General features: G+C 36.9%; 1 protein-coding gene across 3 annotated transcripts in view; it reads left to right on the forward strand.

Moving 5' to 3' along the window:
• The first annotated feature begins 282 nt into the window (after nucleotides 1–282).
• The window catches only part of INTU (inturned planar cell polarity protein), a 73,765-nt gene continuing 46,522 nt past the window's right edge, over nucleotides 283–27,525 (forward strand). The window contains exons 1-2 of one of the 3 annotated variants that reach the window (XM_032463194.1): nucleotides 283–918; nucleotides 19,054–19,592. In XM_032463194.1, the coding sequence (XP_032319085.1) occupies nucleotides 830–918; nucleotides 19,054–19,592 (628 nt within the window). In that variant the 5' untranslated portion in view covers nucleotides 283–829. Of the gene's footprint in view, nucleotides 919–8,932; nucleotides 9,225–19,053; nucleotides 19,593–27,525 lie in introns of those variants that run through there. The other 2 variants (XM_006178614.3, XM_032463202.1) reach the window with 2 other exon arrangements.

A 27,525-nucleotide genomic window follows, 5' to 3' on the forward strand; every position in this document is an offset into this window, starting at 1 on the left:
AAGAGAATAAAGGGTCCACACTTGGCAGGTCAGCCACCACTTTTTATTTATCGTTTTATCTCCAAAGACTGATATTCAGCTTGGCACACAGCAGGTAATCAATAAGTATATGTTTACCTGGATAGGTGAATGTAAACGGCTTCTTTAGTCAGAATTTAAACTCCCACTGATAATGGGCACCCAGCTCACCTCTCTTACTCAGTTTTCGGCCTGCCCGGGAGCAGCTGGGGCTTTGGAGCCCCTTCAGTGCCTCCCCCAGGCCACAGATGTTCGTGGCCCGCCAAGCTGCAGGTGGTGACTTCCTCTGCTGGGGGTGGTGCCCGGACACCAGCGTCCCTCGTGAAGAGCACTAGGCGGCGAAAGAGCGCAGCTCCGGGCGGCCCGGCTGGAGGCGCTCGACGGCAAGCCCCGGACACCAGGGATCCTCCTGTCCTGGGTGCTCGGACAACTTAGAGAGGCGAGGGGCCCCAGACGTGGAAGAGGGGCACTCCGGACTTGGCCCGCCCCGGCAGGGTGGCGGCCGACAGACCGCCAACCTGCCCGGGTCCTCCGGCGCCAAGGTGGCCGCGCCGCCAGCCGCAGGGCTCCAAGATCCGCACGGCTTAGCCGGAGGGTGAAGGAAAGGAAGAGCCGTGGCTGACACTGCCGCCCTTCAGTCCCAGGTTTTTGCGCGACGGAAACGGGCAGCCTTTTCCTCCAGCTCTCGGTTTCCCGGGGGCGACTCGAGCCGTGCTCGAAGCGGACGGCGCCGCGAGCGCCGGGGGTGAGACCTCGCGGTCTCCCGTGCTTGTTACCTATTGTACGCCTCTGCAGCGAGTCTCAAGTGGGCATGTTTCAGGTGGGCAGGTCCAGCATCCCCAAACCTGCCCCCCGGAACCTGGAGGATCTGGACTCTGTGCAGCGCGTCCTCTTACACAGGTCAGTGCTGGGCCGGGGGCTCAGGGTAAGACCGCCCTCCGTTCCCGAGGACGATGGCGAGGGGAGGGGCAACCTTTCTTTCCGGGGTCTTGAAGGACGAGTCTCTTTTGGGATTCGCCTTGGTGCGATGCTTGCCGCGGAAGGGGAGTTGGGACCTGCACTCCACCCTTTTCAGAATCGGATGCTCGGGATTTGCCGGGTCTCGCCGCTGGGAGTCTGTCCCCGCGTGGGACCGGGTTACCCGCCCCACTTAAGAAAACACCACTTTCTAAAGAAGCGAAAAACAATTAAGCAAAACTGTTCTCTAAACACCTTTTGACTCTCTTTAGGAAAAAGAGCTGAGAGTTTGTTTGGACTTTGGTTGTGATTGGAATTAGAAGCAGCCACTTTTTAACAAATCTAAATTCTCCCCCCCAAACACCCTCCCCACACGCACGCGTAAGCGTCCACATAACTACACAAAAGAAATTTGAGTTCCTCTAGAAAGGATGAGAACCCCAACTTTCTGTAAACTGCTAATGTATTAATTTCCTTTGTCCAACCTTATACTTTATCTAAAATAGACTAACAAATATTAACTCGCATGGTAACGGTGATAGGTTTATGGAAGAGAAAGAAGTTAAGAACCCACATGGAGAACAAGTTCTCTTTCCATTTTAAGGTTAAGAGAGGAAGGCTGAAGTGCCAGGCAGCTAATGCTGCTTTAACTCTAGGACAGCTTGGCTTTCCTAAGACATATTATGGGAAAACCTCTTTTAGAAATATATCAAAAGTATCTCTTCAATACGTTTGTGGTGAGAAAGAGTAAGTGGCTCTTAGCAAATATCTGTCAGGGGGAGGCTTATGTGAGTTCTCTCATCTGTAAACGTTTCAAGTGACCCTTTAAAGTCTTCGTACAAAACCATATGAGCTGTAAAAATCCTGTCCTGTTGGAAGTGTGAGTAAAAAAGAAAGACATTGTAAGAGGAAGAAATCGAGTCTCTTCGATTTAAAAGCTGTTTTCTGAAACCTGCAATTTTCCAGTTGGTTTCCTTCCCCTCTCCCCTCAAGAGAGCCTCTGCCATATACAATAAAACATTAACAAATGAGCAGTTGAAAGGGGATTCTGCTAAATTCCCAGACAGCTCTCCCTGCATTTGATAAAATTACAATCCAGGAGTAATCCCCCAAAGTATTAACTAGAAACTCATTCACAGCATGACTTTGATAAAGTCAGGAAGGGTTTTTGTTTTAAATGCTTAAAACCCTGATGCAACAGAATTTATTCATGTTTTAAATGTCAAGTGCCAAAAAATTCCAAACTGATTAACACTACAGGGTTTCAGATCCTAAGCATAAACCTGTCTAAATGAACCAGGGCAAAAGAATATATTTAAACTATAGCCATCAAGAAGGCTAAGGTGATTATTTCGGAAGTAAGTAGTGGAGTGTTTCTGGAATAAACCTGCTCAGTATATGAAAAGCTACTTTATCTGAATTACAAATAACTGCTCCCACATGCTATAGGAACCAATGGAATCTGAAACTCAAGTGTCTTTGTCAGTATGATGGCTAACAATTCTCTGTTTTTAAGAAAATCTTTTTGCTTTTGCTTTTGCAATGCATTATTTTTATTAGTGGTTATTTACTATTTAATGTTTTCAAACACTTGTTTAAAATTTTGAGACATCTATAGAGGTTTCTCTTGCACTTAATGAAGATAGATTTTTCACACAAGTTCATATTTAATCAAATGTCTTTTGCTTATGTATATAAAGATTTGTTCTGACATAATATAATAGAAATTAGAGAAATCAGATAGCCTTAAATTACACTCATCTACTCATCATAGTTCTCAGGCTGTAGACCAGTGCATGGCTTATTTTTTTAAATCAGTTTTAAAGATTTTTTATGTTTTTCCTTTAAAACATCCCTTATAAGATATCTACAAAATTTTGACAATTGCACTAAAGAGACCAGTAGCCTTGAGCCATAGAAAATGTATTAACAAGAGAAAATAGCCTGCTTTTATTTTTACATCTTATTTTAAAGATAACTCTTCTGAGTATTTTTTTATTTACTGGTGTATCTTCTGTTGTAAATATGGTTTTCAAAATGTGAAGCATTAAATTGCTGTGCTTTTGAAAAAGATACTTCAGCCAAACCAAAATTGAAGCAAAGTTGCAAACTATTCTCTGCATGAAGTATTAGCTTCAAAATATGTCAATATTAAAATAAAAATAGCACAGCAAAAAAAATTCAGCTGCCTGCTTTTTAATAAAAAGTTACATGTAGGTTATCCAAGTCAGGGAAAAGCTTCAGTATTGCATTTCTCAGTTACTTTTACTTAAGTAAATTAACAAATATATGTGTCATCTCGATTTTAAGAAGTACCCAAATAATCATATTAGCACTCAATAGAATTTTGCAAAGATTTTAAAAAAATTTATGCACATGACTACTCACTCCCTTGGAGTCCTATTTCTGTTGCATAGTACATAGTTGTGGGACTTGGCAAAATTTTGCTTGTCTATATTTTCCTGTTCTTTCTGTAGTATAAAGGGGATAATACCCACTTCACAGGGTGGTGATGTGAATTTCAGATGATATTTAAGTGCTCTATAAAACTAAAGTTCTGTTAAATAGGAAGGATTATGTTTACAGGGGTTTTAAAAAAATTAAAAGCAAGCACAAAAAGATAGCTATTCCTAAATGTTCTGAGAAAATTAAGCTAAGTGACTTTTGCCCAAAGCCTCAAGGCTAATCTATGGTTCTGGTCCAGGCTAGAGTGCTGGCGTTTTGACACTACCTAAGCCAGCAGAGAAAGTGAGCTAAAGTTGAGTCTCTGAAAATGTTTGATGACCTGAATTTCATACTTTTGTCCACAGCAAAATTAGCATATTTAAAATACTCAAACATGGAGAACTCTCGGAAGGAAGAATATGCCCCATTAGATAATATTCCTGATGAATAAAATATCCTTTTAAACTCAAAAAGTAAAAACCAAAATAAATAATAAAATCAAAGCTTTTAAGAATATAGCATATATCATACACAGCTCTATTTCTTAAAGTGTAAGGTATTAGATTACAAAGGTTAGCTCATTTGTTTCTTGGCAACATTGCATAGTAGGCAGGGATTATAATTGCTGTCTTCAGAAGAAATTAATTTCCCATATTCTCTTGGTTATTAATGCCAGAATCAGGATGAGAACCTGGCTCCTCTGACTGAGGCATGCATGGGGTATCAGCCATTTTCATAGTCGTTATCAAATTACTGTACAGTTTGACAATACAGTGATTTTTTTTTTAGGTGCTACTGAAGGCACTTAACACTCACTTATAAACTACAGTTTTTGTAAATTTCATGTGTGCTTTTTGTTTCTGCTGTTTTCTTCATCAGCAGATTGTCAGGCATCAACCGTTTCTGCGGCCTGTGTATTTCTGTTTAAGGAGGCCTCCCTCCTTCTGGTTGGCAGCTACCAATCTGAGAACAGTTCACCAAATTCGTTAGAATTTGTAAATGAAAATATAAAATGAGAATAAGTAGGAGTGAATGAATTGGGTTTGGGGTTTAAGCTTTGTGCCATCTACTTTGGCTACTTCTATGTTTACTTCTGGAGTCTCATCTGTATTCCATTATTGTTCAAATGGAGAATGCATAATCTTAGAACAAGTAAATTCCATATATTTTTACAGGTAATTCAATTTTTATGTAGGAAAATGAGAGTTTTCTTTTTTTTTTTAAGAGAGTTTTCAATCATAATGCAATTCCACAAACATAAGATTGCCCAAATGTTATTCTTTTATATTATAGGTCTATCCCAAATTTGAAAAATTCCACATTATGAAGGCTGAGTTTTCAAAATGCTATTTTGCTCAATCTACCAAATTATTTATGATTTAAAAAATGATTGGGGTTGTCAATATTACCACATAATGCATGAATTATTACCACATTCACAATTAAGGTGATATTAATTAGTTCCTAACAAAACTCCATTACATGAATTTTTTACCTTGCAATTAAAAATTTTTAATGGATGTGACCTCCCGTGGCCCTGTTTTCATTGAGTTCTCATTGCTAGCTTATATTACTACTTAGGAAAGAGCTCTTGAACCTGCTAAAGATACTAAATATTTAATTATGTCCTTACCTGTTGTATTTTATGTCAGAATTGTATTGTTTGCCTAATTGAGATGGTAATCAATGGAAATAAGGACCTGATGACTCGTATATATTAAGCTAAACTTATTTGGGCCTCAGAAGATGGCTGGCCATTTGTGTAGTGGAAAATAGAAAATAAGAATATACCCCAGTCTAAATCTTTTAAGTCTTCCTGCAACTGATAATTATGAAACAAAGACGATGCTCTTATAAAGGCCCTGAAAAAATGGCATCTTATTCTTTTCCTTTCTTCATCCTCTCCAATACATTTAAGAGTATTAAATATTAATTTAGTTAGTACAAATATGATATATGAAGTTAGAAATCTGATTAGCTAATACCATACCCTGAAATTTTAAATAAGAATTTAAAATGATTGCTGTTATTTCTTCTTTTGAGGAAGATCAAGCAAATGGGTAACTTTCTCTGGGAGTGGGGAGAGGGGTGAGGAAGAATTTTGTTCATTAAACATATGAAAATAAATTAGTTAAGTTGACGTAATTCAGAGACTTATCTGCTGTGAAAGGACATTTCTTAAAAGATATACTTTTATATGGCATTTCTTGCTCTGGTTCAACCTTGTTTAAGATAGAAGATTGAAAAAAAAGTCATGTCTTCTAGGTAGCAAAGATAGACACATTCCTAAATAACTTAGATACTGCAGACTGATAATTAATTATAATAGAACTTTATGGGATGTGTTATGAGGGGAAGGTAGAAAGAGGAATTCTTACTAAGGTAGGAAAAGAGTCTGGGAAGGCTTCTTGGAAAACATACTACTTGAACTGGATCTGAAAGGAAAATGTATTTTGGATAAGTAGCATTCCACAGTGAAAGAACTGTATGAGTAAATGATCTATAGAATAGCTGATTTTTGTTTTGACACTTTACATCTTAAGTATATTATATGCATTAACTCATCGAATTCCAAATAGTCTTGTGAAATAGGTACCCATATCCAAAGTTACAGGTAGGAGAAGTGAAGCTTGGAGAGGTGTTAGCTCAAGATTATACACCATGGGTTCTGGAGCAGGGAGAAGTCTGTCTGCCAGGCTCAAAACCAGGAGGTGGAGTGGGTCCCATCCTCCTTGGGAAATGGTCAGTGGGACAGTAAATATAAAGCATAGAATCGAGGGAAGGTTATGGGCAGTGTTTCCCGAGTCTGCCTTTAACCTAAGGATCACTTGGGGTAACTTGTTCAAAATGGAGATTCAGGCTCTTCCCCTGGAGATTCTGAGCCTCTTGAAGTGGGGCAGGGCCCTAAATCTGTGTGGTTAACAAGCACCTCAGGTAAGATAGTTTGATCAGCAAGTTGGACACACTTAATTATCTTGATTAATATATAGCAACAAATAAGGCCTCTAACTCCTAATTGGTGTTCAATTGCTAGTAGAATTGGAAATTTTTTTGAAAGAGTTTGGATTTTATTCTGTGTTTAATGGGGTGACATTCAGACTTATGAGCAGGTTATAAAATTATTAGATGTTTACAGAAAAAATGAAATGTTATTTATAGTAAGAAAATGTGGTATTTTGTTAAAATTTAATGTGTCCTTTTTTATTTTACTTACAATAAGGTGCTTTTAAAATGAGGAAAGGCTAACTTTATTAAAGAGGTGCCTAAAGCATTTTTTAATTTTAGAGTGCATTTTTAGGTAATTTTTAACATTCGAGATTGTCATGAGAATTAAGTATTTATGTTTAAACATGAAACATATTATAATTATTATACTGATTCTGCCTTTTAAAATAATATTGTTTCTCTGATTTTAAAAGTAATACTTTTTTTAATAGAGGTACTGAGGATTGAACCCAGGACCTTGCTCTACCACTGAGCTATATCCACCTCCCTGTAATACTTTTTTCTTGGACCTCAGTACTGATAGAAATATTTGTTTCTCTTCCTTCCTGGCTCCACTCTTTTGGGGCTTCAGACCCCATTACTTCTTACATCATGTTTAGCTGGCAAGGTTGCCTTCTACCTACCAGAGAAGATATACACCACCACAGGATTACTGCCTCAGCTTCCTGACTGAAACTAGCAAGTCAGCATCTACACCTGCACCCTCCTGTGGGTACTAGCTTTAGGGAAGCGGTGTTGAGCAAGGTCATCTCCCTTCATCTGTTCCCTGGGTGCCATCCCCTCCTGCCACCTCAAGAACCTCCTTTGCCCATTATCCCTTTATGAATTAGTCCCCTCTTCTCCAATTCGAGTGGTATGCAGACCTCATTACAGGAAAGACTCTTACAGATCTCTAGAGATGACAGACTTGTTAAATTATAATTTTAAATAAACAGGTAGAAACTTTGTGCTTTATAGTTCTTACATAAGATAAAAACAACTTTATAAATTAATGCAAATAAACTGTAAAATAAAATTCAATAGCTGGTTTACAACTATAAAAAAGCAAATTTAGAAATTAAAAAAGAAATTAATACAAATAAAACCATAAAACTTAGACTATTCAGATATACATAGTTTAATGTGACAAATGAAACTAAATTGCAGCTTAAAAGTTTAAATATTTGACTGCTACTGCCCAGGTTCTTTTGAGTTCTCCATACATAAACCGCTCTGGGCCACTCATCCCCCACTACTCCTCTCTGTTTGGAACATAATATCCCACAATAACAAATTAAGACTGCCTCTAAGAAATTTGCTGTGGCCCTACATGCCCTAGTTTGTTTTCCTTTGGGTATTCCAATGGAACTCTATATTTATCACAATACTATCACTATACGTTATAAATTGACCATTTGCCTTTCAGTCTCTGCTGTCTAACCATACAGTTTTAAGTTGAATCCCCAGCACCCATCCATTGAGATCACAAAATAATTATACCTTTTTTACCTGCTATAATAAGAACAATTTACCCATGCATTACTCTTTGAAAGCATTTCTATTAACATCATAATACTCATCATACTTTATATATAAAGATGTATTACTTTTCCCCTATTGAACATTTGGATTGCTTTCAGCTTTCACATTTACAAATTTTATCAATTTTATTTGCATCCCTTATTTTCTTAGAAAAGATCTCTAATAGTTGAATTACTGGGTCCTGAGAAAGAAATATAATCTAGTGGTTAATGACTTAGTTCGAGTCCTGGTTGGCTTTGTTGTCTGCTAGCCACGTGACCATTAAGATGAGTAACTTCTCTAAGCTTCAGTTTCCTTATTTTAGTATAGGGATATTTATTTCATATATATTCATATACGTATGAACAAGTAATTAGAGCAAAGGCTAAATCTCAATAATGCTAGCTATTATTTTGTACTTACAAAAATATTTAATGTAGGTATTTGCATTTGACAGGTAAAATTTACCTGTTTACACTTCCAACTTAAGTAAAGAGAACACTTCATCAAAGTATAAAATTTTGAGTTAGAAAATGAACGCGCAGTTGATTACACAATATTGCCACCAGTTTGAAGCATCCCTCTACGACATCTGCTTGGGAGAACTGTGAAAACGTTTGCAATTACGAAATAAGAAAACCAAAGAAACAATGGCGCGTATTTATATTAACACCTAGAAGGCATTGCTTAAAACCATGCATTCTATGCACGAATGAAGAGGTAGAGGGTCGTTTCATTTACCTCGAGGGAAACACAGGCGGAGCGCATTTAAGGTTTTGGACAGCCGTTCCGCGTAGAAACAAAGTGCACAGCTCTAGAAAAAAAAAAAAAGAAAAAACCCAGGGGTACTCCGCCTGTTAATAAATTACGCTGCTCTAAAGGAGTGTGTTTAGGAGTGCGTAACTGGTTAAGTTTTAGCTACTTCCATTCCGCTCTCCTAGAAATTTAAGTTCATTGGCTCTTTTCAGTCACCTTGGTTCTCTCGGGGACGCTTTCCTGTCTCCCTGGCAACCAGAGCCGCCACCAATTGCAGCTAAGGATTGGTCGTCACGTGGCCGCTACCACTTCCCGAGCGGAGGCAACATGGCGGCCCCGGTAAGCCGCCGCTGCGAGGTTTGAATCACTCCACTTGTGGCTGCTGCATCCCTGATGATGGCTTCTCCCGCGTTATGCGGTTCACGTCAGAACCCAGAGAAGCTCCCTGGAGACCCTTCTTCACAAGAAGAAGATGAGGATTGTGATCTTGAAGATCGGGTCAGCGACTCGGGTTCATACTCCTCTACGAGTACCGATTATGAGTAAGGTTCCCGAAGAGGGACAATTCAATCCATCCCTTCTGTCCCAAGAGTGTACACGTGGGCTGGGGGGTACTTGAGAGTGTTGGCGTGGTAGAGATTGAGTGTTTGAGGTTCTTTAATAAGTGAGGTTTGTTTGCACTACGTTTCAGTTGTGTGATATTGGGAGCCGAAATAAATGTGCCATTCTTTGATACTGTAGGTTTTTTGTGGTTCTGAGATGAGGAGGCTCTCTTCTTTGTGGTGGATTCTGTAATATATGAGAGAGTATCTGTTGCAGTGTTCATAAAATTCTGTTCTATCGCAGCGTCTTCTTTGGTGTCGTGATCTTTGTGACTTCAACCTCGTTAGTATTTAGAGTGAAGAGAAACCTACCACGTTTTATAAGTCAGCTGTTTAAATTATGTGATTTTTTATCCTGTTATAAAAATGAATAGGTATATAAAAGAAAGAATATTCGTCCTCGTCTCACCATGGAGAACAACCTCTCAGCATTTTGGGGGTATTTCTGTTGTATTTTCCTATACATCCCCATGATTTCCTTGTTTTATGTCATGATGTAATTTTAAAATACAGAAGATCTAAGTGTTATTTTCTACGTTCTTATCCTTAAAAATAATGAAAAAATTAATTTGATTCACAATACCCAATTACACTTCAGTTTTGGAGCAATTTATCCCTTACTGCTATGAATGAAGAACTTTTTAGAAAAGTCAATTAGTGGTAGCTTGAAATGACTGGTGGTGAAATGGTCCTGGTGCCAAACATCAATCAGCAACTGCCATAGTCATTTTTAGGATGACATTTTATGAGTATTTAGGAATAAAAGATATAAGTATTTAATGTATATTTGGGAGTATCAGTTACTTGGCAATTATTTTCACCCATAGGTAAAATTGTCTTTAAAAGCATCGGGGGGAGAACCACCACTAATGACTGCTTAAATATACTCTGGAGGCTTAATGAGGACAGATTATATTCTGGAAGACTTGTACAAATTTGAGGATACTGAATAGTTTGTACAGTCTTCTACTGTAGTCATTTAAAAAGTAATTACAAAATTCATGGCTATCAAGCAAGACTACTAGAAGGGAGTATGGATTATGTGGAACCTTCTTTGGTCAGGCTCTGAGAGGCATAGACAGTGTGAGACTCAGACTCTTGGTTTCTTTATATCTTAGAATCCCACACTTAGCCCACAGAAAAATCTATAATTTCCCTGTGGTCACACAGCTGAGTGTTGTCAGTGCAGGAATTTAAGAGACTTGATTTCAAATGGGGCACCCTGATTTTGGTAAAGATAAATGAGCTACCCCCGTTTACTAGGAAAGGGGCAAACTGAGGACTTTGTGTTAGACAACTTGTTATTTCAGGGGTGAGTACAGCTCAGTGGCAGAACTTGTGCATGGCATGCACAAGGTTTGGGTTCAATCCCCAGTACCACCATTTAAAAAAAAACACAAAACTTGTTTTTTCAGACCATCTTGTGATTCAGAATACATGTATATACATATTATATTCTAGTTTTTTTTTAAATGGTCATTAAACTTACTGTGTCAGTCATTCACTAATCACTACATATTCCATTATCTTTATCTTCCTAATAATAAAAATACAGTAAATCTTTATTGTAAACTGTTTTGCTGCTCTATATTTCTGTTTTCCCAAGATTCAGGTTTTATGACTGTCGCTTCTTGGTCTGTAAGACAGGAGCGTTGACTCGCCGAGCTGGCCGAGTAGGTTTCTGTTCTGTTCTTTCCTTGTGATATTTACATCCCTGAGCTGCAAAGTCACCAATGCAAGTGGTAGCCCTCCCAGCTTGAACAGGACACTGGAACATGTAGATCAAAGGTATAGGGATGTGAACCTAATCTTTCTCATGAAAACTAAGAGATATGAATTGCCCAGTCTTTCACTGCCTGCGTGGAGGTAATTAAGAAAGTTACTCTACTTGTTGGTTCACATAAAGTATCCTGAATTTTCAGGGTTGTAGTTGGTTAATTTTTTGCATATTTTCTCTGGAAATTACCATTGTTTCTTGCATGCTTTGTAACTGATAACCAGTTTGAGCTGCATGTGATTGTCAATATAGAATTAATAAGTTGATTGTTTTTGAGATAAAATTTCTTTAGGCTACGTTGTGGTGAAGTACTTTCAATAGGTTTGTTTAAGACATGATGTAAGAGGAAATTTTTAGATTACTACAGTGCATCTTGACCTGGCACATTGGCAATCCCTGAGGAAGCTGCATGTGTTGGATTGAGGGAACCAGTGACTAGTTTCAATATTGAAATAACATAAACCATACGTTTACTTGCAATAATGCCACATCTCTGCTTTGCTTTACAATATGCAACTCATTGAAGCAACATCGGTTAGTTCATGTTGGCCAGAAGTATCAATCTTATGGCTTAGATATAATTTTTAAAATTGAAGTATAGTTGATTTACAATATTGTGTTAACTTCGAGTGTACAGCAAGGTGATTTAGTTTTATATATATATATTCTATTATTTTCCATTAGGATTTTTGATTTTTTTTGTTGTTAGCTTTAAAACCTTGACTGTTGAAGAGAAAAAGGGATACTTTTTAAAGAGAATTTAGCTGTAAGAAGCTAAGGAACTTCCTTCTTAGAAGACTAGAGGAAAATGGAAATATGTCCTTTAAATTTTTTCAGGAATTTATTAACACCTTTACTGAAGTATAATTGAAATACACTAAACTGTACATATTTAAAGTGTACAGTTTGCTAAGTTGCCGTGTATTCATCTGTCAAGATAATAAACATATCCGTCTAATCCCAAAGTGTCCCCATGTTCCTCCCTAATATTACTCATGCCTTACAACCACTTACTTGCTTTCTGTCATGACAGATGAGTTTGTATTTTCTAGAATTTTATAAAAAATCGAATCAGTATGGATTCTTTTTTGTCTGACCTCTTTTACTCAGCATAATTATTTTGAGATTCATTCATGCTATTGCCTATATATAGTTCATTCCTTTTTATTTCTGAATAGGAGATCATTGTGCAGATATATCAAAATTTGTCTTTTTGGGAGGTTTCAATGTAGAAATGTACTACTTGAAGAATCAAAATATTTCATTCAAAGTCATGATTCAGTATATTAATATACAATTTAGTATATTTCCGTTTCTCTCCTGCTCTGAACCCTGACTTCTTTTCTCTTTTAATTTTCTTTTATGAACTTATACAAATTAAAAAGTCAAATAGTATATAACTAGGTTTATGATGAGAAATGGTAATTCTCTGCTAGCATCTCTCTGTACTCCCAGCTCAGTGTGTTTGAAAATTCATTATCTGCCTTGTTTCTCCCCTAGTGTTGCCCATCTCTTCTTCTGAGATCACTCTCTTCTTACTCAGGTCTTCAAATATAGTAAGTCTCCAGTCCTCTTGACTTCCTCTTCTGATGTCCACTCCCCCGACTGTTTCCCCCTTCTCAGGGATACTGCCTTACTCAGAGGGCTTGCCTCCCTCTTACACCAGTAGAGTAGCCTCCACACTGGTCTGGGTGCCTCTGATTTCTCCCATCCTCAGTCTTTCTTCCATACAGCTCCCAGAGTTTGTTTTCTAAAACACAGGTCTAAAACATTTTTTTCTAAAAGAACCTACTTGAAAAAGAAATAATGTGGCAATTCGGATCAGAAATAGAATTAAACACATGCTTGCCTATTTCCAACAAAGCTAACTACAATGAAGCAGATAGCCACGTGCTTAACCAGGTCATCCTTGTGATCAGGAGAAGGCTGAGATTAAAAAACTAGCAACTGATATTTCATTTTTGATCTCTGGTGACTATATTGGTCAAAGAATTCAATCCCCTTCAATTACAATGGAATGTCTTTATAAGGTAGCCTGAAATAACTTTTGAAAATGAGACTGATTCTGTTAGCACATTTGCAACATCAAAATAATTTTTTCAACACATTATTATGAGAGGCATCCTGGTGCAGTGTAATGAGTACTGGATTAAGAGGGAGGGTCAGACAACCTGCGCTCTATTCTTCCCTCCCGCTAACCATGTGGCCTTAGATGTGTCACAATTTCTGTGAGCATTTCATATGTTAAAATGAGAATAAAAATACTCATTCAATTCTGAGTTTTGCTGATTGAGAGAATGTTTGCTTAAATCTTAGGAACAGGAAAATCATGAGCATGTAGTTGATGACATGGGATTGACAGGAAGACAAAGATGTTAAAAGTGATGTGTATTTATTTGATTTGAAAGAGGGTTAATCCAAACTGAATTTCATTTCCTCTATTTTTTCCAGCTTATATTGAAATATAATTGACAAATAAAAGTTGTACATGCAATTTGATATATGCATACAGTAGTAGATTCTCCAAGAGGAATGTAAATATCCTTTTACAAGTTTATTTTGCTTGCCTGAAAGTGTTAACATTTTAATTTCATCAAGTCTTCTCTTGTTTTGAGGGATTCAGAATTAGAGGAACTCTTGGTTATAACGTACCATTGTATAAGATGTCTCTAAGTAACACGTTTTCTCATCTTTGTCAGAGGCTTCACTACTTTCTCCATCTTCAGGATGGAGACAGCTATATTCTGAGGGGCCATGGAGGTAAAGAGAAAACTAAAGTCTGAGTGTGTAAATGTTTCTACCTCTTTGGAAATGGAATCTTTGTATAGATGACCTAGGAAAGATACAGTTTTCTTTAACATGAAAACTGTCTTCCTGGTACTGAGAAGCTTTATGAGCCTTCATCTATTTTGAGTTTTATTTCAAAATTTAAAATATTAGGGTAATTGTGTCAGGGCAGTGGAACTACTCTGTATGATACTATTGTGGTGCATTTGTCCAAACCCATAGATTGTATACAGAGCAAACCATAATGTAAATTTTGGGTTTGGGATGATAATGATGTGTCAATATAGGTCCATTGATTGTAACAAATATACCACCCTGGTAGGAGATGTTGATAATGGAGGAGGCTGTACATGTGGTATATGGGAAATCTATCTTCCCTTCAATTTTGCTGTGAACCTAAAACTGATCTTTTTTTAAAAAAGCCTAGTAAATCATTTTTCTAGTCAAAAGCTTGATGGCTTTCCAAATAAACTCCAGATTCCTTAGGATGCTTTTTAATAGCTCCTTTAGACCTGTCCCTAGCCTTCCTGATCTCATCTTTGATGATCTTTTTTTTAAGCCACCAGTATTCCTACTTGTCTCACCTCTGGATGCTGTTTTAAAAACAGCCTAGACTGAATGGCTTATAAACAACAGAAATTTATTTTTTTGCAGGAGGCTGGAAGTCCAAGATCAGTACCAGCATAGTCGGGTTCTGGTGAGGTCTCTCTTCCAGGTTACAGGATGTAAGTTCTCATTATATTCTCACATAGCAGAGAGGAGAAGCAAGTTCCTTGTGACTCTTTTAAGGGCACTAATCCCATTCGTAAGGGTTCCACCCTTGTGATGTCATCTAATTCTAATTACTTCCCAAGGGCCCCACCTCGTAATACCATCACATTGGGTGCTAGTGTTTCAACATATAAATTCTGGGGGAACATAAACATTCAGTGTATAACATTGCTACACTGAAATGTCCATTCTCATTCCTACCATGTTCTTGCACACCTACATTTATATGTACTTTGTTCTCTCTGTTTAAAACACCTTTTCTTCCTAGCTCTACTTGTCACAGTCATTCAAGGTCCCATTTAAAGTGCCACCTTCTCCTAGAACCTTATTTGATTCCTCTTAGACTTAATCTCTCCAAACTCCCCCCTTCTATAGCATTTTTTATTCCTCACTTTTGGAACTTGCATTTCACCGAGGTGATGAGCTCTGTCCACCTGACATCTTTAAAAGCACAATAAATCCCTATCTGAAAATGATTTGCTGGTCTGTGATTTCAGTTCTACCAAGGTTAGACTGTATCCTTAACTGTGATGTGTAGCCATGCCCCGTTTAGCTGGAGGACTGGGGTAGGGGACAGGCTCATTAGCATAGTTCCAGTGGAGATGTGAAAATTTATTTCATGCGGTGAGTACGCAGTCAGTAGTTCGCTGGCTGATCCCTTCCTATTCTCTGACATGGTTCACGTTTGTCCCAGTGGGGACTGTAGCTCATCCAGAAGGAGCATCATCTGCCCATCCCAGGTTCCCCACCTCCTCAAGCTGCTGTAACAGCTGGCATAGGCTTGAACTATTAAAGTCATGGTTTTCTTTTATAAAATAATCAAAAGACTTCAGGAATGAAAATTAGATATTGCTGGTGGACAGAGCACAGAAGTGAAAACACAAAAAAAGCATTAGACAGATCAGTACTTACTAAAGGAGCCCCAGTTAGAATCCTTGATAATCTGTCATGCTGTTTTTACTGTGCATAGTTTTTCTCTGTGCCTAGAATTGTCTTGCTGTACTTATTAGCACTATGCAACTGGGTAACTACATGTGTCGGCTACTTTGGTAAACCACATAGTGCTTTCCCCACTAAGAAGGGGGAAAAATGCATAATGTAACAGGTAGTAGCAGTAGTAGCAAAAGTCTTTTTTCCTTAAGGAAGTGTACCATGAGGGCTGGCTATTTCGTAACGTTTTTCTTATGGTGGCCAAGTAAATCTTGATACTATTTCATTTGATGAAAAATGCTGACATTAATAAAACTAAGATCTGAGATATTTGATAACTTAGAAGAAGAAAAAAGATTTAGTGAAAAAAAAAAACAGATTTAGTATCAATATAGAATTCTTGAATACATCAGTAATTGAGAAACTTACCAGTATTATTTGAAGTTCATTTTCTTTAATATATTTATGTCACAGCTTATGTAAGAGAACTCGAACTTGCTTATTTGCAAATTAGCAAGTTTTTCTTTGGGAAGAAGGACTCTACTCATCTTTACTGCATCAGTTAGGGCCTTGAAACCAATTAAAGTGCTGTTAGACTTTGAGGGTAGACTATAAGTAAATAAAGTTATTCCTGTTTAGAGCAAAGTACAATAAACAACTTGTAAGAATCTCATTGAAAGACATTTACACAATGACAACTTTGCAGCTTGTACTGTAGGACCTCAGAAAAGAGATGAATATTTATATTAATATTGATTAAGGTGACTCATGTATTACAGAAATCTGAATTAAAACTGCTAGATTTAATTCATTTAAAAATATAAACCTTTTATTTTGGAATAAGTTTAGATTTACAGAAAAGTTGCAAAGGTAATGCAGAGAGTTCCTGTATATCCTTCACCCAGTTTTCCCCAGATGTTACCATCTTACACAGATACAGTGCACTAGTGAAAACTAAGAAATTCATATGAGTACAGTACCATCAACTAAACTCCAGACGTTTCTCAGATTTCACCATTCCTCTACTTAATGTCCTGTTTCTGTTCTAGGATCTAGTCCAGGATATCATATTGCATTTAGTCTCCTCTGGTCTGTGACAGTTTCTCAGTCCTTCCTTGTTTTTCATAACCTCAGTCACTTGGCTAAGATGGTATCTGCCAGGTTTCTTCACTGTGAAGCTGCTATTTTTCACTTTACGTACTCTGTTCTTTGGAAGCACGTCACTAAGTCCAGTCCACACTAAAGAGGAGGAAAGATTACGCTGGGGAGAATCTACATATAATATTATTTTCATTATTAATGAATACTTGCCATGAAAAGTTGGGATTTTTGTTTTATTGCTGTTTTAATAAACTCCCTTTGTTCTAATAGAACTTATTTCAGAATGCAGTCTTTCCACCTCTGTTAAACCTTCTGACACATTGATCAGTTATGCTCTTGATGTTTATCTAAATAGGAATTAATCACCCTAGTAGGGATAAGGAATCCTCCTGGGAATTCTGAACTGTGGCTTTGAAGGCAGCATCTCCTTTTGGTTCTTACGTCACCGGCACTTAGCTTGGAACCTAGCAAATAGAGGTCACCGGAGAAATCTTCCTTTATTGCCACGGGTTGGAAAAATTCAGAAGTATAAGAGCTATGTCTCATAAAGGTGTAAGTTTCTCCACAGTTCTGACTCTGCAGGGTGAGAGGAAGGGACCTGTCATTTATTTGGCATTTACCTTGCCAGGCACATTGTTTTATTTGCTGTTGATAACAGCCCTGTGAGGTAGCTATAATCCATTTTCTAGATGAGGAAAACAAAAACTTAAAAAAGTGAAAAGTCTCAGTAGAACAGAGTTTGAACCAAGGTCTGTGACTTCTCAGTTCATTTCCTTTTTATTATATGTTTTGCCACCTTTTACAGACTCCCACATTCATTTATTTGTCTTTATTCCTATCTCTTATCTCCCTTCTTTTAATTTCTTCCTCTTTTTTTAAAAAAGATTTCTTCCACTTAAAGTGAAATATTTTTAAATCTAGAGGTTAAGAAAATGGGTCTCTTTCATTGCTGGTGGAAATGTGAATTGGTATAGTCTTTGGGTAAAGATATATATACGTATCTTTATTAAATACTGATTTCTGCAGGTACAGATAGGTATGGTCAAAACAATTGATACATGATGAATCATCCACAGGAATCGATGCTAAAAGTGCCTGAAGTGATGCCACACACTGGGAATCAGCAAGTGCCTAAGAAATACTAGTTTTGATATCTGGGAATAGTTATTTTTTTAACCATTTATATAGAGTTGAAAATTCTTATATATTATTTTATTTATATAAATATTATCACCCACGGACCAGGGCAGTGGTTAGTTTCAGATTGACTGATAGAACAGTGCGTTTCTGGGGGTGTTAATTTTCACATTTTGACTTTTAAGTTAAAAGAACCAGAGTTGCTAACAAACACTGCAGAAAACTGAAAATGTCTTCTGACTGAATGATTAGAACACAAATTATACCCTTTCACGCCAGGATATTACAGCTCATGTGTCTGAAAAATCTCTCTCTACATGTTAGTTTTTCCACTGTGACCAATTTTGCTCTAAAGAATAGCAGCTTGAAAGGTAAGCTGTTCATAGCATTTAACAGGCTAGAGTTTGTAGTTAGGTTTGTTACCTTAAGATGAGTATTTTTGTTTTTTAATACTGTTTCAATCATTTTTTTAATTGAAGTATAGTCAGTTTACAATGTATGTTTCAATCATTTTAATAGCAATATTTTTGTTTTTTTCAATGGCCTGCTTCCCAGTTAAAACTTTTTACAATCATATGATGAATTATGTAATATGTAGTTTACGCTTCCTACCACAATTATTCATTAAAAGGAATTTTATGGAAATTATAGGCTACAGTAGTGATTACTATTAACTGTGATTATAAACTAGTTGTTTTCAGCAAAGGTTTTAGTTCATGGTGAGTTAATGCTTTTTTTTTTTGAAAATTTATTGTATACACAAAGTCTCTTAATGCTGGTAGACTTTAGTTTTTGTTTTAACATGTCAGCCATGCTGAATAATTATGGAAAGAGGATGTTTTTCTGTACAGTTTCTGAATGTCTTATGTCTCTGGATATAATTGCATAATCAACTACTAATGTAAATTATTGTCCAGTGAAATTGTCTAAGGTGAACAATAATCACACAGGGGCTAATTTAGATTTAAAAACAAAACAGAACCTTAGATTCTAGCAGGGGGCCATTTCTCTTTTTTTATTTGTTTTCTTTTCTATCTGTATGCCATCTTGATCCCTTCTCCAACCTCCGTTCTTCAAGGCTCTATAGGAAATAATGTTGATGCTTACAATACATTAGAAACAGTAAGGAGACTTTGAAATAATCAAAGAACTTTCACCCTTCCCATCTCCCTGTTCCCCATTACTCCCACACCCCCTGCTGGAAAGACATAACTGTTTTTCTCATGTTTGACTGCTATTTAGATTATCTTTTCTCTTTTTTTATAGTGACCTTGAGCCTGAATGGCTGGACAGTGTTCAGAAAAATGGAGAGCTGTTTTATTTGGAGTTGAGTGAGGGTGAGGAAGAAAGCCTCCTTCCTGAGACACCTACTGTGAACCATGTCAGGTTCAGTGAAAACGAGATTATTATTGAAGAAGATGATTACAAAGAAGGAAAAAAATATGAACCCAAACTCAAGCGGTTCACTAAGATTTTAAAAAGTAAAAAACTTTTACCCAAGCGCAATAATAAAAAAAATAGCAATGACAGTGGGCCAGTATCCATCCTAAAGCATCAGTCCAATCAGAAAACAGGAATTGTCGTCCAACAGCGGTACAAAGATGTGAATGTTTATGTAAACCCTAAAAAGCTAACCATCACCAAAGCCAAAGAGCAGCTCAAGCTTCTGGAAGTCCTGGTTGGGATTATCCATCAGACCAAGTGGAGCTGGAGAAGAACTGGAAAGCATGGCGGTGGAGAGAGGCTCGTGGTCCATGGCCTGCTGCCTGGAGGCTCTGCTATGAAGAGTGGTCAGATATTAATCGGTAAGTAAGTGCTGCTGGTGAGCATTAGTCCTTGTTTGGGGGGATTAATGACTGATTATACCTCGTGAGGAAAGTGATCAAAACAGAAATATACCCAGAGTCTCAACAAATTAAGGACTACTTGACATTTGGGACAACAGTGTAATTGTAAGGATGGTGTACTACAAGGCACAGTGTTCTTAAGACAAACACTTTAGTGCGTTGAATATACGTGTGTGCCTCGTTTAGGCGAGGGAACAGCTTAAGTAATTTTTGAGTTTTTATATAATTTTGTTTCATCTTGGTTGTACTTGCTGACAAGAAAAAGAAAATAAGTTGATTGTGACAAGAAAAAGAAAATAAGTTGACAGTGATAATTTAGGTTTGAATGACGTATATCCAATAACATGATATAAAAATATGTAATTTATGAATAAAAATACTTTAAAATTGTATGTTTGCACTTGAGTACACTAAATTCTTGGAGTGGTTTTAAACTATTTCCTTTGGCATATTTAGCAACAGTGGTATTGTACATAAATTTCCTCTTAAGGGTGTTTGTCATAAAATATCTCACCAATTTTGAGGGGAAAATAATAAATTCACAAGTTATTTTGAATATATGTTAAGATGAGCGTTTTGTGTTGCTGATACATTTTAAGCTGTTGGATATGTTTGAGTTAGTAGCAACTTTAGTACTTAAAGATAGATTAGTCAAAGATGAGAATGTATTACTAATGAAACTTAAAGGTATTCACAGTTCTCAAAGCTGGCAGTCTTAAGTTGACCCAGCCTAAAAGATTTTGATAAAAACTTTTATAGATACTTTAGAAGCATTTAAAAATATTTCTTACTTTAAGTCCAAATTTTGTTTGTTTATTGATTCAACAAATAATTTTTTGAGCATCCACTAAGTACCAGGAATACAAAGATGACTCTAATGATCCAGTTTCTTCTCTTAAGGAGCTCGTACAATGGTGGAAAAGGTGGGTCAGAAATCAGTGGTTTCCCACAGTGTGATAAGTGCCGTGATAGGGGTTTGCAAGGAGGAATCCTGCAGGAAGGGCATCTGTGCAAAGTGTGTGCTCCAAACGGTTGCAACAAGATCCCACATTCTCTCCTTACAATGTAATGTTGATACTCCTCCCAGGCAGAGTTATGGTCTATGTGTCTCTGTGTTCCTCCCCCAACCGCTGCCTTGAGTCTGGGTGGGCTTGTGACTACAGCTTAAGTGGTACTGTGTGACTGAAGTGGGCTCATAAAAAGTGGTGCAGCTTCTGCCTGTCACCATGCCGGCAGGAAGGCCTGGCCACGTGACGAGGCCATGAGTAGTGATCTGGCCGAGACCCCAGCCTCCCTGCAGCAAAGGCCACCAGACATGAGTGAAGATGCCTTCCAGGTAAATCCAGCCCCAAACACCGTTTGGCTGTGACTACACGACGAGCCCTGAGTGAGAACCTCAGCTGAGCCCTGTCAACCCCAGAACTGGGGGAGAGAATAAACGGTTGTTGTTGTTTGTTTGTTTTCTTTTTTTTAATTGAGTTATAATTGACATAACATTTGGTTAGTTTCAGGTATACAACATAATGATTTTATATTGTGTATACAGCGACATCGTCATCACAGTAGGTCTAGTTAACATCCATCTCCACACATGGTTACGAACGATGGTTGTTGTTTTAAGCTGCTGAGCTTTTTGGGAGATTGATTGCAGCAGTGGATACCTGCAACGGGAGCGGGTGTGTACTTACATCCTCTCAGTCCTCAGCTTCCCTTTTTGTAAAATGATGGAACTGGACTGAAATGTCTCTAGTGTTTGTTCTTTTAGTTCTGTCAAAGCAGGCCAGAATTCCTGCTTACGAAATCCTGCCTGGTTGTTGCCAACCACGATAATTTTAGGATCCCACGTGCTGGGATACTCCAGCTTAAGGCATTCTCTTTATGCTTACCTGGGGCCTCCGCCTGGAATGCCTATTTGGGCTGAGTTATAGCCAAATCTCTAAAATTCTTTTTACCCTTTTCTCTTGAAACCTTGTGGAGAGATGGTTATGACCTATGAAACTCTTTAGTCCATATTTCCTCTCCCCTGATACTCCAGTCTGAGTATCCGGCTGAGCCTTTTAGGACTGCTGGTTACCTCTAGGCATGATCTCTGCACCATCTGTAATGGAGGAAGGAGAACAAACCAGAGAGAGGAAGAGACTCCCAAAACACTAGTAAAATAACTTAAAGATACATAAGGTGCAAGAGACTACTTTTTAACCTGAGTGCAGTAGTGACATGGATATGTTCACTTTGCGATAATTCATTGTATTGTACTCCTACAATTTGTGCACTTCCCCGCATATGTTAAATAGCAGTAAAAAGTTAGAAAAATGAGGCTCATTCCAAGTTTGTAATGGAAAAGTTTATAATTTACTAATAAGTAGAAAAGGAAATTTGTCCAAACAAAATGACCATTTTATCTTTGGTACATAGCAAAATGCTTGGCTCATACTAAATCCTCAAAAAGCATTTACTGAGTGAATGAATAAACTATGTAAAAAGAAAATATGCAGGGGCCACAGTTAGAAGTTAATATAAATACAGCAAAATGCTGATAGTGTTGGGTAAGTGTTGAAGCATTACGGATGATTATTTTCTCTACTCATTCAAGATTTTAATTTGATGATTATGTTCTGTATTTTTTAAATTATATACTTTGGGGATAAAGAATGGATGATTTTCATGTCATGTTGAGTTTGCTAATCCCACAAGATGCTCCTGTGATGTAATTTCTGACGTGCCTCTTTCATAGTGACATTTTGCACTGCAGTCACCCCATAGGCAGGCGTATCATGAAAACTTTGTCCTGGTCAGTGCAGTTTGCTCAGGATGACCTCTGCCATTGTCTGGCTGGAGGATGACCCACCATTGACTTAAGTCCCTTGGTACAGTGAGACTGGTGCCTCTTCCTTCTTTCTTTTCACAACAGCAGATTCTATTCTGATTCTTCTTTGCTGGGTTCCTGGGAGTTTTGCTACCTTTTTTGGTGCCATTTTTTGCTGTGCCTGCTGCCAGGGGCTTGCATGTTTATTTTTATATTCTGTTTTTGTGTTTTTCTTAAAGTTTAATAGCTGATAGCTCGTGGACTACCTGTTGCCAGCCCCTGTCTTGGTCTAGAGCAAATGTTAGTTCCCCTTTTTTCCACATCCTAAAAACTGCACATCACCTCAGTGATTTATTTTTTCTTCAAGTGTACCCATTTAAATGTTGGTCATTTTCACTAGGTATTTTTTGAGGATTGGAAAGGATAGGGTTAGAGAAATTACACATTAATGTTCTAAACACTTACACCCCTGAACACTATTTCTGGGAAACAATAAAGTTTTTATTTCAAAGTCTTTTTGTGTTAGCTTCTAATGTTCTCACCTGTGATCACTGAATAAATTTATTTTGTATAACACCTGTGCTAAGTTTCTCTTTTAATTAAAAAATTTTTGAAGTATTTTTTAGTTTACTTTTTTAAAAATCTTTTTAATTGAGGTATAACTCCATTCATAACATGCACACATCGTAAGTGTATACTCAGTAAATTTTGACATATGTATATAACTGTGTAACTAACACCCAGGTCAAGATACAGAATGTTTTCAGTACCCAGAACACTCCACATCAGTCCCCGTTCCCAAAGGTAATCTTCCAAAAGTCAGAAGTTTTCTATCAATAAAAGTTGTTGAACTTTATGTAAATGGGTATATGGTATGGAAGTATGTGGTGTGTATTCTCTTGTTTCTGTTTTCTTTAGCTTATAATCTATGAGAAATAGCCATGTTGTCACTACGTAGCATTCTGTTGCATGAATATATGCTATTTATTTTTCCATCCCACTGTTGATAGACATTTGGGTTGTTTCTAGTGAAAACAGTTGAAATGCTCTTTTGAAAAGACAGATTTGGTTTTTATGAACGCATAATGTATGGTTTTGTTCTCTAATAATTTGCAGACTGTTATTTGGTACACATTTTTATTTTCTTCTGTAATAGTTGTAAAATTTCAATATTTTTAATGAAAGTAACTCTGCTTGTTTGTCTCTCCTCTCTTACCATCATTTTTTTCCCCACATTTTTATCCGTGGTACTTGATCCACCAGTAAAGGAAAGACTGAAGCAGTGAGTTCACTGGAAAGACAGGCTTAGAGTTTTTAGGCCTTTGTTGAGGGCTTCTGGTGCAGTTATTTCCCTCTACAGATGAGCACCAGAAGAATTGCGTGACTTACCCGAGAGCAGCCAGCCAGTGATAAAGCTGGGACCCATGTGTTGTGAATTCCACACAGAGAGCTTTCACTTGCCATGTTGCTCACTTGGATGGGCAGGGAAAGTGCCAGAAGATTTCTCTTTAATGAAAAAGAAAATAAATACTTAATCCTTTCAAAATGTAATTTGGAAACCACTATTAAGTTACAACAGTGTAGTTACTGTTTACCCCAGTGAGTCCATTTTGAGACATTTATCCTGAAGAAATAACCTAAAACACATCTGCAGGCCACAGCCAGCGGAGCAAGTCAGGCCCACCACCTGTTCTTACGCAGTCTGCAAACTGAGAATGGTTTTAACCAGTTATAGTGGTCAGAAAAATAAAAATAAAAAGAGTGATATTTTATGATATATGAAAATTATATGAAGTTCAAATATCAGTGTCCATAAATAAAATTTTATTAGAACACAGACACATTCATGCATTTATTGCTGCTCTCAAGCTACAGTGCCAGAGTTGAGTTGCGACAAAGACCATGTGGCCTGCAGAGCCTAAAGTATTTATTAATCTGATCTTTACAGAAAAAGCTTTTTGCCTCCAGATGTAAAAAGAAGAAGCACTATGTGCATTAAAACATGTTTTGAAGCATTTTTTAGTAAAAATAAAAAGGAAAAAGTATGAAAATGTACGGTTATTCAAGTTGTAATTAAATAAATTGATGTTATTTGACAATTAAAATTATAATTCTAAGAACTATATACCAGCATAAAAATTCTTCCTATTTGAGAAGTTTAAAAGGACAGAAATCCTCTATGCCTCATTTGTATGAACAGAGGTAAAGACTAAAAATAATTTGCAAAAACAATCAGGGCTATAGTGCTGGGGTCACTGATAATTTTTACAACATTTCTGTAGTATTATTTTCTATTTAATGAGAAATAAAATCCTTACACTAGTTTCTTATCCAGCATCTTTAGAGAATGTGATATTTTACTTAATATTCTAAATGATAGTTAAAATATATGAGCTACCATTATTCAAGGACTTCAAGAATGGTAGTTTGGGAAGGACCTTAATTTTGTCTACTTTAGTGTTTGCATATTATAGATGAGAGGTTGATATTGAAGTTTAAAAAATAGAATAATTTTTATTCTCTGAAAACTTAAGAAGTCAGTAAATACACTAACTTGAATGTATAAAATGGCATTATGTAACTATGTTTCAAAAACCAGATTCTTTCCCCTCTGAAGTGAAATTCAGCTTAATTTAAATGATCAAATTAAATTCACAATCTGATCCTATGCCACTGCCTCATCCGTATTTCCCAGTCCTTCTGTACATAAATACCCACTTCTAACAAGCCTGATTTATTTTCCTTATGACCTCTCAATGTACCTTGTATATCCATCTGTTCTTTAGCATTCACTGACTCTCATTTGGTGCTTAGACAAGGTTGCTTTATATTGTTAAGCAGGTGTCTTAATTTTCTATTGCTGCTGTGACAAATTACCACAAACTTAGTGATTTAAAACAGCACAAGTTTGTTATCTTGTAGTTCTGGATGTCAGAAGTCTTAAATGTGTTTTTCTGCACTAAAATCAAAGTGTCTACAAAGCTGCATTCCTTCTGGAGTCTCCAGGGGAGAACCCGTTTCCTTGGCCAGCTTCTAGAGGCCACCTACATTCCTTGCCATGTGGTACCTTCCTCCATCTTTAAAGCCAGCAGCATAGCATCTTCAAGTCTCTCTTTCTCCTGCCTCCTTCCTATAATAACCCTGTGATCACATTGGGCTCACTTGGATAATCTCCCAATCTCAAGATCCTTAATTTGACTACATCTGCAAAGTTCCTTTACCCATGTAAAGTAACATATTCACAGACTTCAGAGGTTAGGATGTGGGCATTTTTGGAGGACAGTTCTTCTGCCTACTACAGTGTGTGTGTTTTGTAAAATGTGAGTTTTAATTTTTTTTTTAATATATGCTTATTGTAGACCATTTCGAAAATGTAATTAAACAAAAAATATAAAAAGCCCAATCACCCAAAGGCAGCATTTTGATATGTATCCTTTCTTTTTCCTACATTTATGGGTAACAATTTTATTTCAAAATTTCTTAAACTGTATATCCTTTGTGTATAGCATATTCATATCATATATGGAAGAGTAAGCAAACTTCACATATATATTTTCATAGTATTTGGTGCCTTATGTAGGAGCCCTTCAGTACATATTTATTGTTTGATATTAAGTAGATGCTGAGAAACTGATGAGTTTTCTCAAATACACTTTACGCTGAAGAGTTGATTTAAACATTGTGATAAATTGATTCCTTTCTTTATGTTTTATTTGATTCTTGAATGTATCTCTTTATACATTTTCCCTCTTATTTCTACCCATCCATAATCCCGAGGTAATTTCTCATTCAATGATTCAAACCAATTCATGCAGTTCATTTCCTTTCAGCCTTTGAAGTGGGACTATGCATACTAATGACTCCCATGCACTTGTTGAAAAGAACTTTCCCGGAGTGCAGGCTGCCCACTGCAGTGATGTGATGTCCAGGAAGCCTGCCATCTCTGAGTCGCTTCACAGAGATCCTCAGAAAAACTTGAGGAAAGCAAATATCTGGGGAATAAGAAGTGGATATAATACTTCTTTCGTAGAAAGAGATAATTTTCTACTAAACATTTAAAACTATTATGTATATACTGCACTTGTTCTAAAATTTATTTTCGTATCTTTTGTGATGATACATGTCTCCTATTTTTAGTGGTTTGTTGGACATGATGCTTTCAGATGATAGTTCAGGTAACACTAAACTACAGAACTGTATTTGTTAGGGTTTGGAGAAAAAAAAAAGTCATGTGGGACATTATCTAATGGAGTTTTAGTTTAAAGGAACAAGTTTTAAAATGGTTTCACTATGTTGGTGTCGTGAGGATAGCATAATCTACTGACAGCAGACCTCATGGTTAGACTGGTCTAAGTGGTTTTGTTTTACATCGGTGCTCCTATATTTTGTTCGTCATTCTTACCTGAGAGCAGACAGCTAGGCAAAGATGAAGAGACTGTCTAAAAATACTTTTTACATCTTTCTTACTATGCTTCCTAGAGAGAGGTTCAAATTAAGTCTAATGTGTACAGCATAATGATTTGCCTTATGTACGTGATGAAATGATTACCACAGTATGTTTCAAGAACATTTATCATTTCATATCGATCTGAAATTAAATAAATAGAAAAAAATTTCCGTGTGATGAGAACTCAGGATTTATCCTCTTAACAATTTTGATATATAATGTACAGCAGTGATAATTATATTTATGTTGTATGGTACATTCCTAGTACTTTCTTTTTTTAAACAAATGTTGGCTATTTATCTATTTATCACTTTTTTTTAAATGGAGATTGTGGGGATTGAACCCAGGACCTCGTGCATGCTAAGCACATACTCTACCACTAAGCTACATGCAGTACTTATTTATGTTATAACTGGGAGTTTGTACCTTTTTGACCAACTTCATCCAATTCTTCCGTCTCCCTACCACCTGTGGCAACCACAAATCTGATATCTTTTTCTATGAATTTGTTTGTTTTTGAAGTACGATTGGCTTACAACACCGTATTAGTTCCTATTACACACCACAGAGATATAATTATATATACATTTCTTACTTTTAAGAAAAACTACTGGATTGGTCAACCTGCTGCAATAGCA

Source organism: Camelus ferus, chromosome 2 (genome assembly GCF_009834535.1).
Source record: "Camelus ferus isolate YT-003-E chromosome 2, BCGSAC_Cfer_1.0, whole genome shotgun sequence".
In the NCBI taxonomy this organism is placed as follows: domain Eukaryota; kingdom Metazoa; phylum Chordata; class Mammalia; order Artiodactyla; family Camelidae; genus Camelus; species Camelus ferus.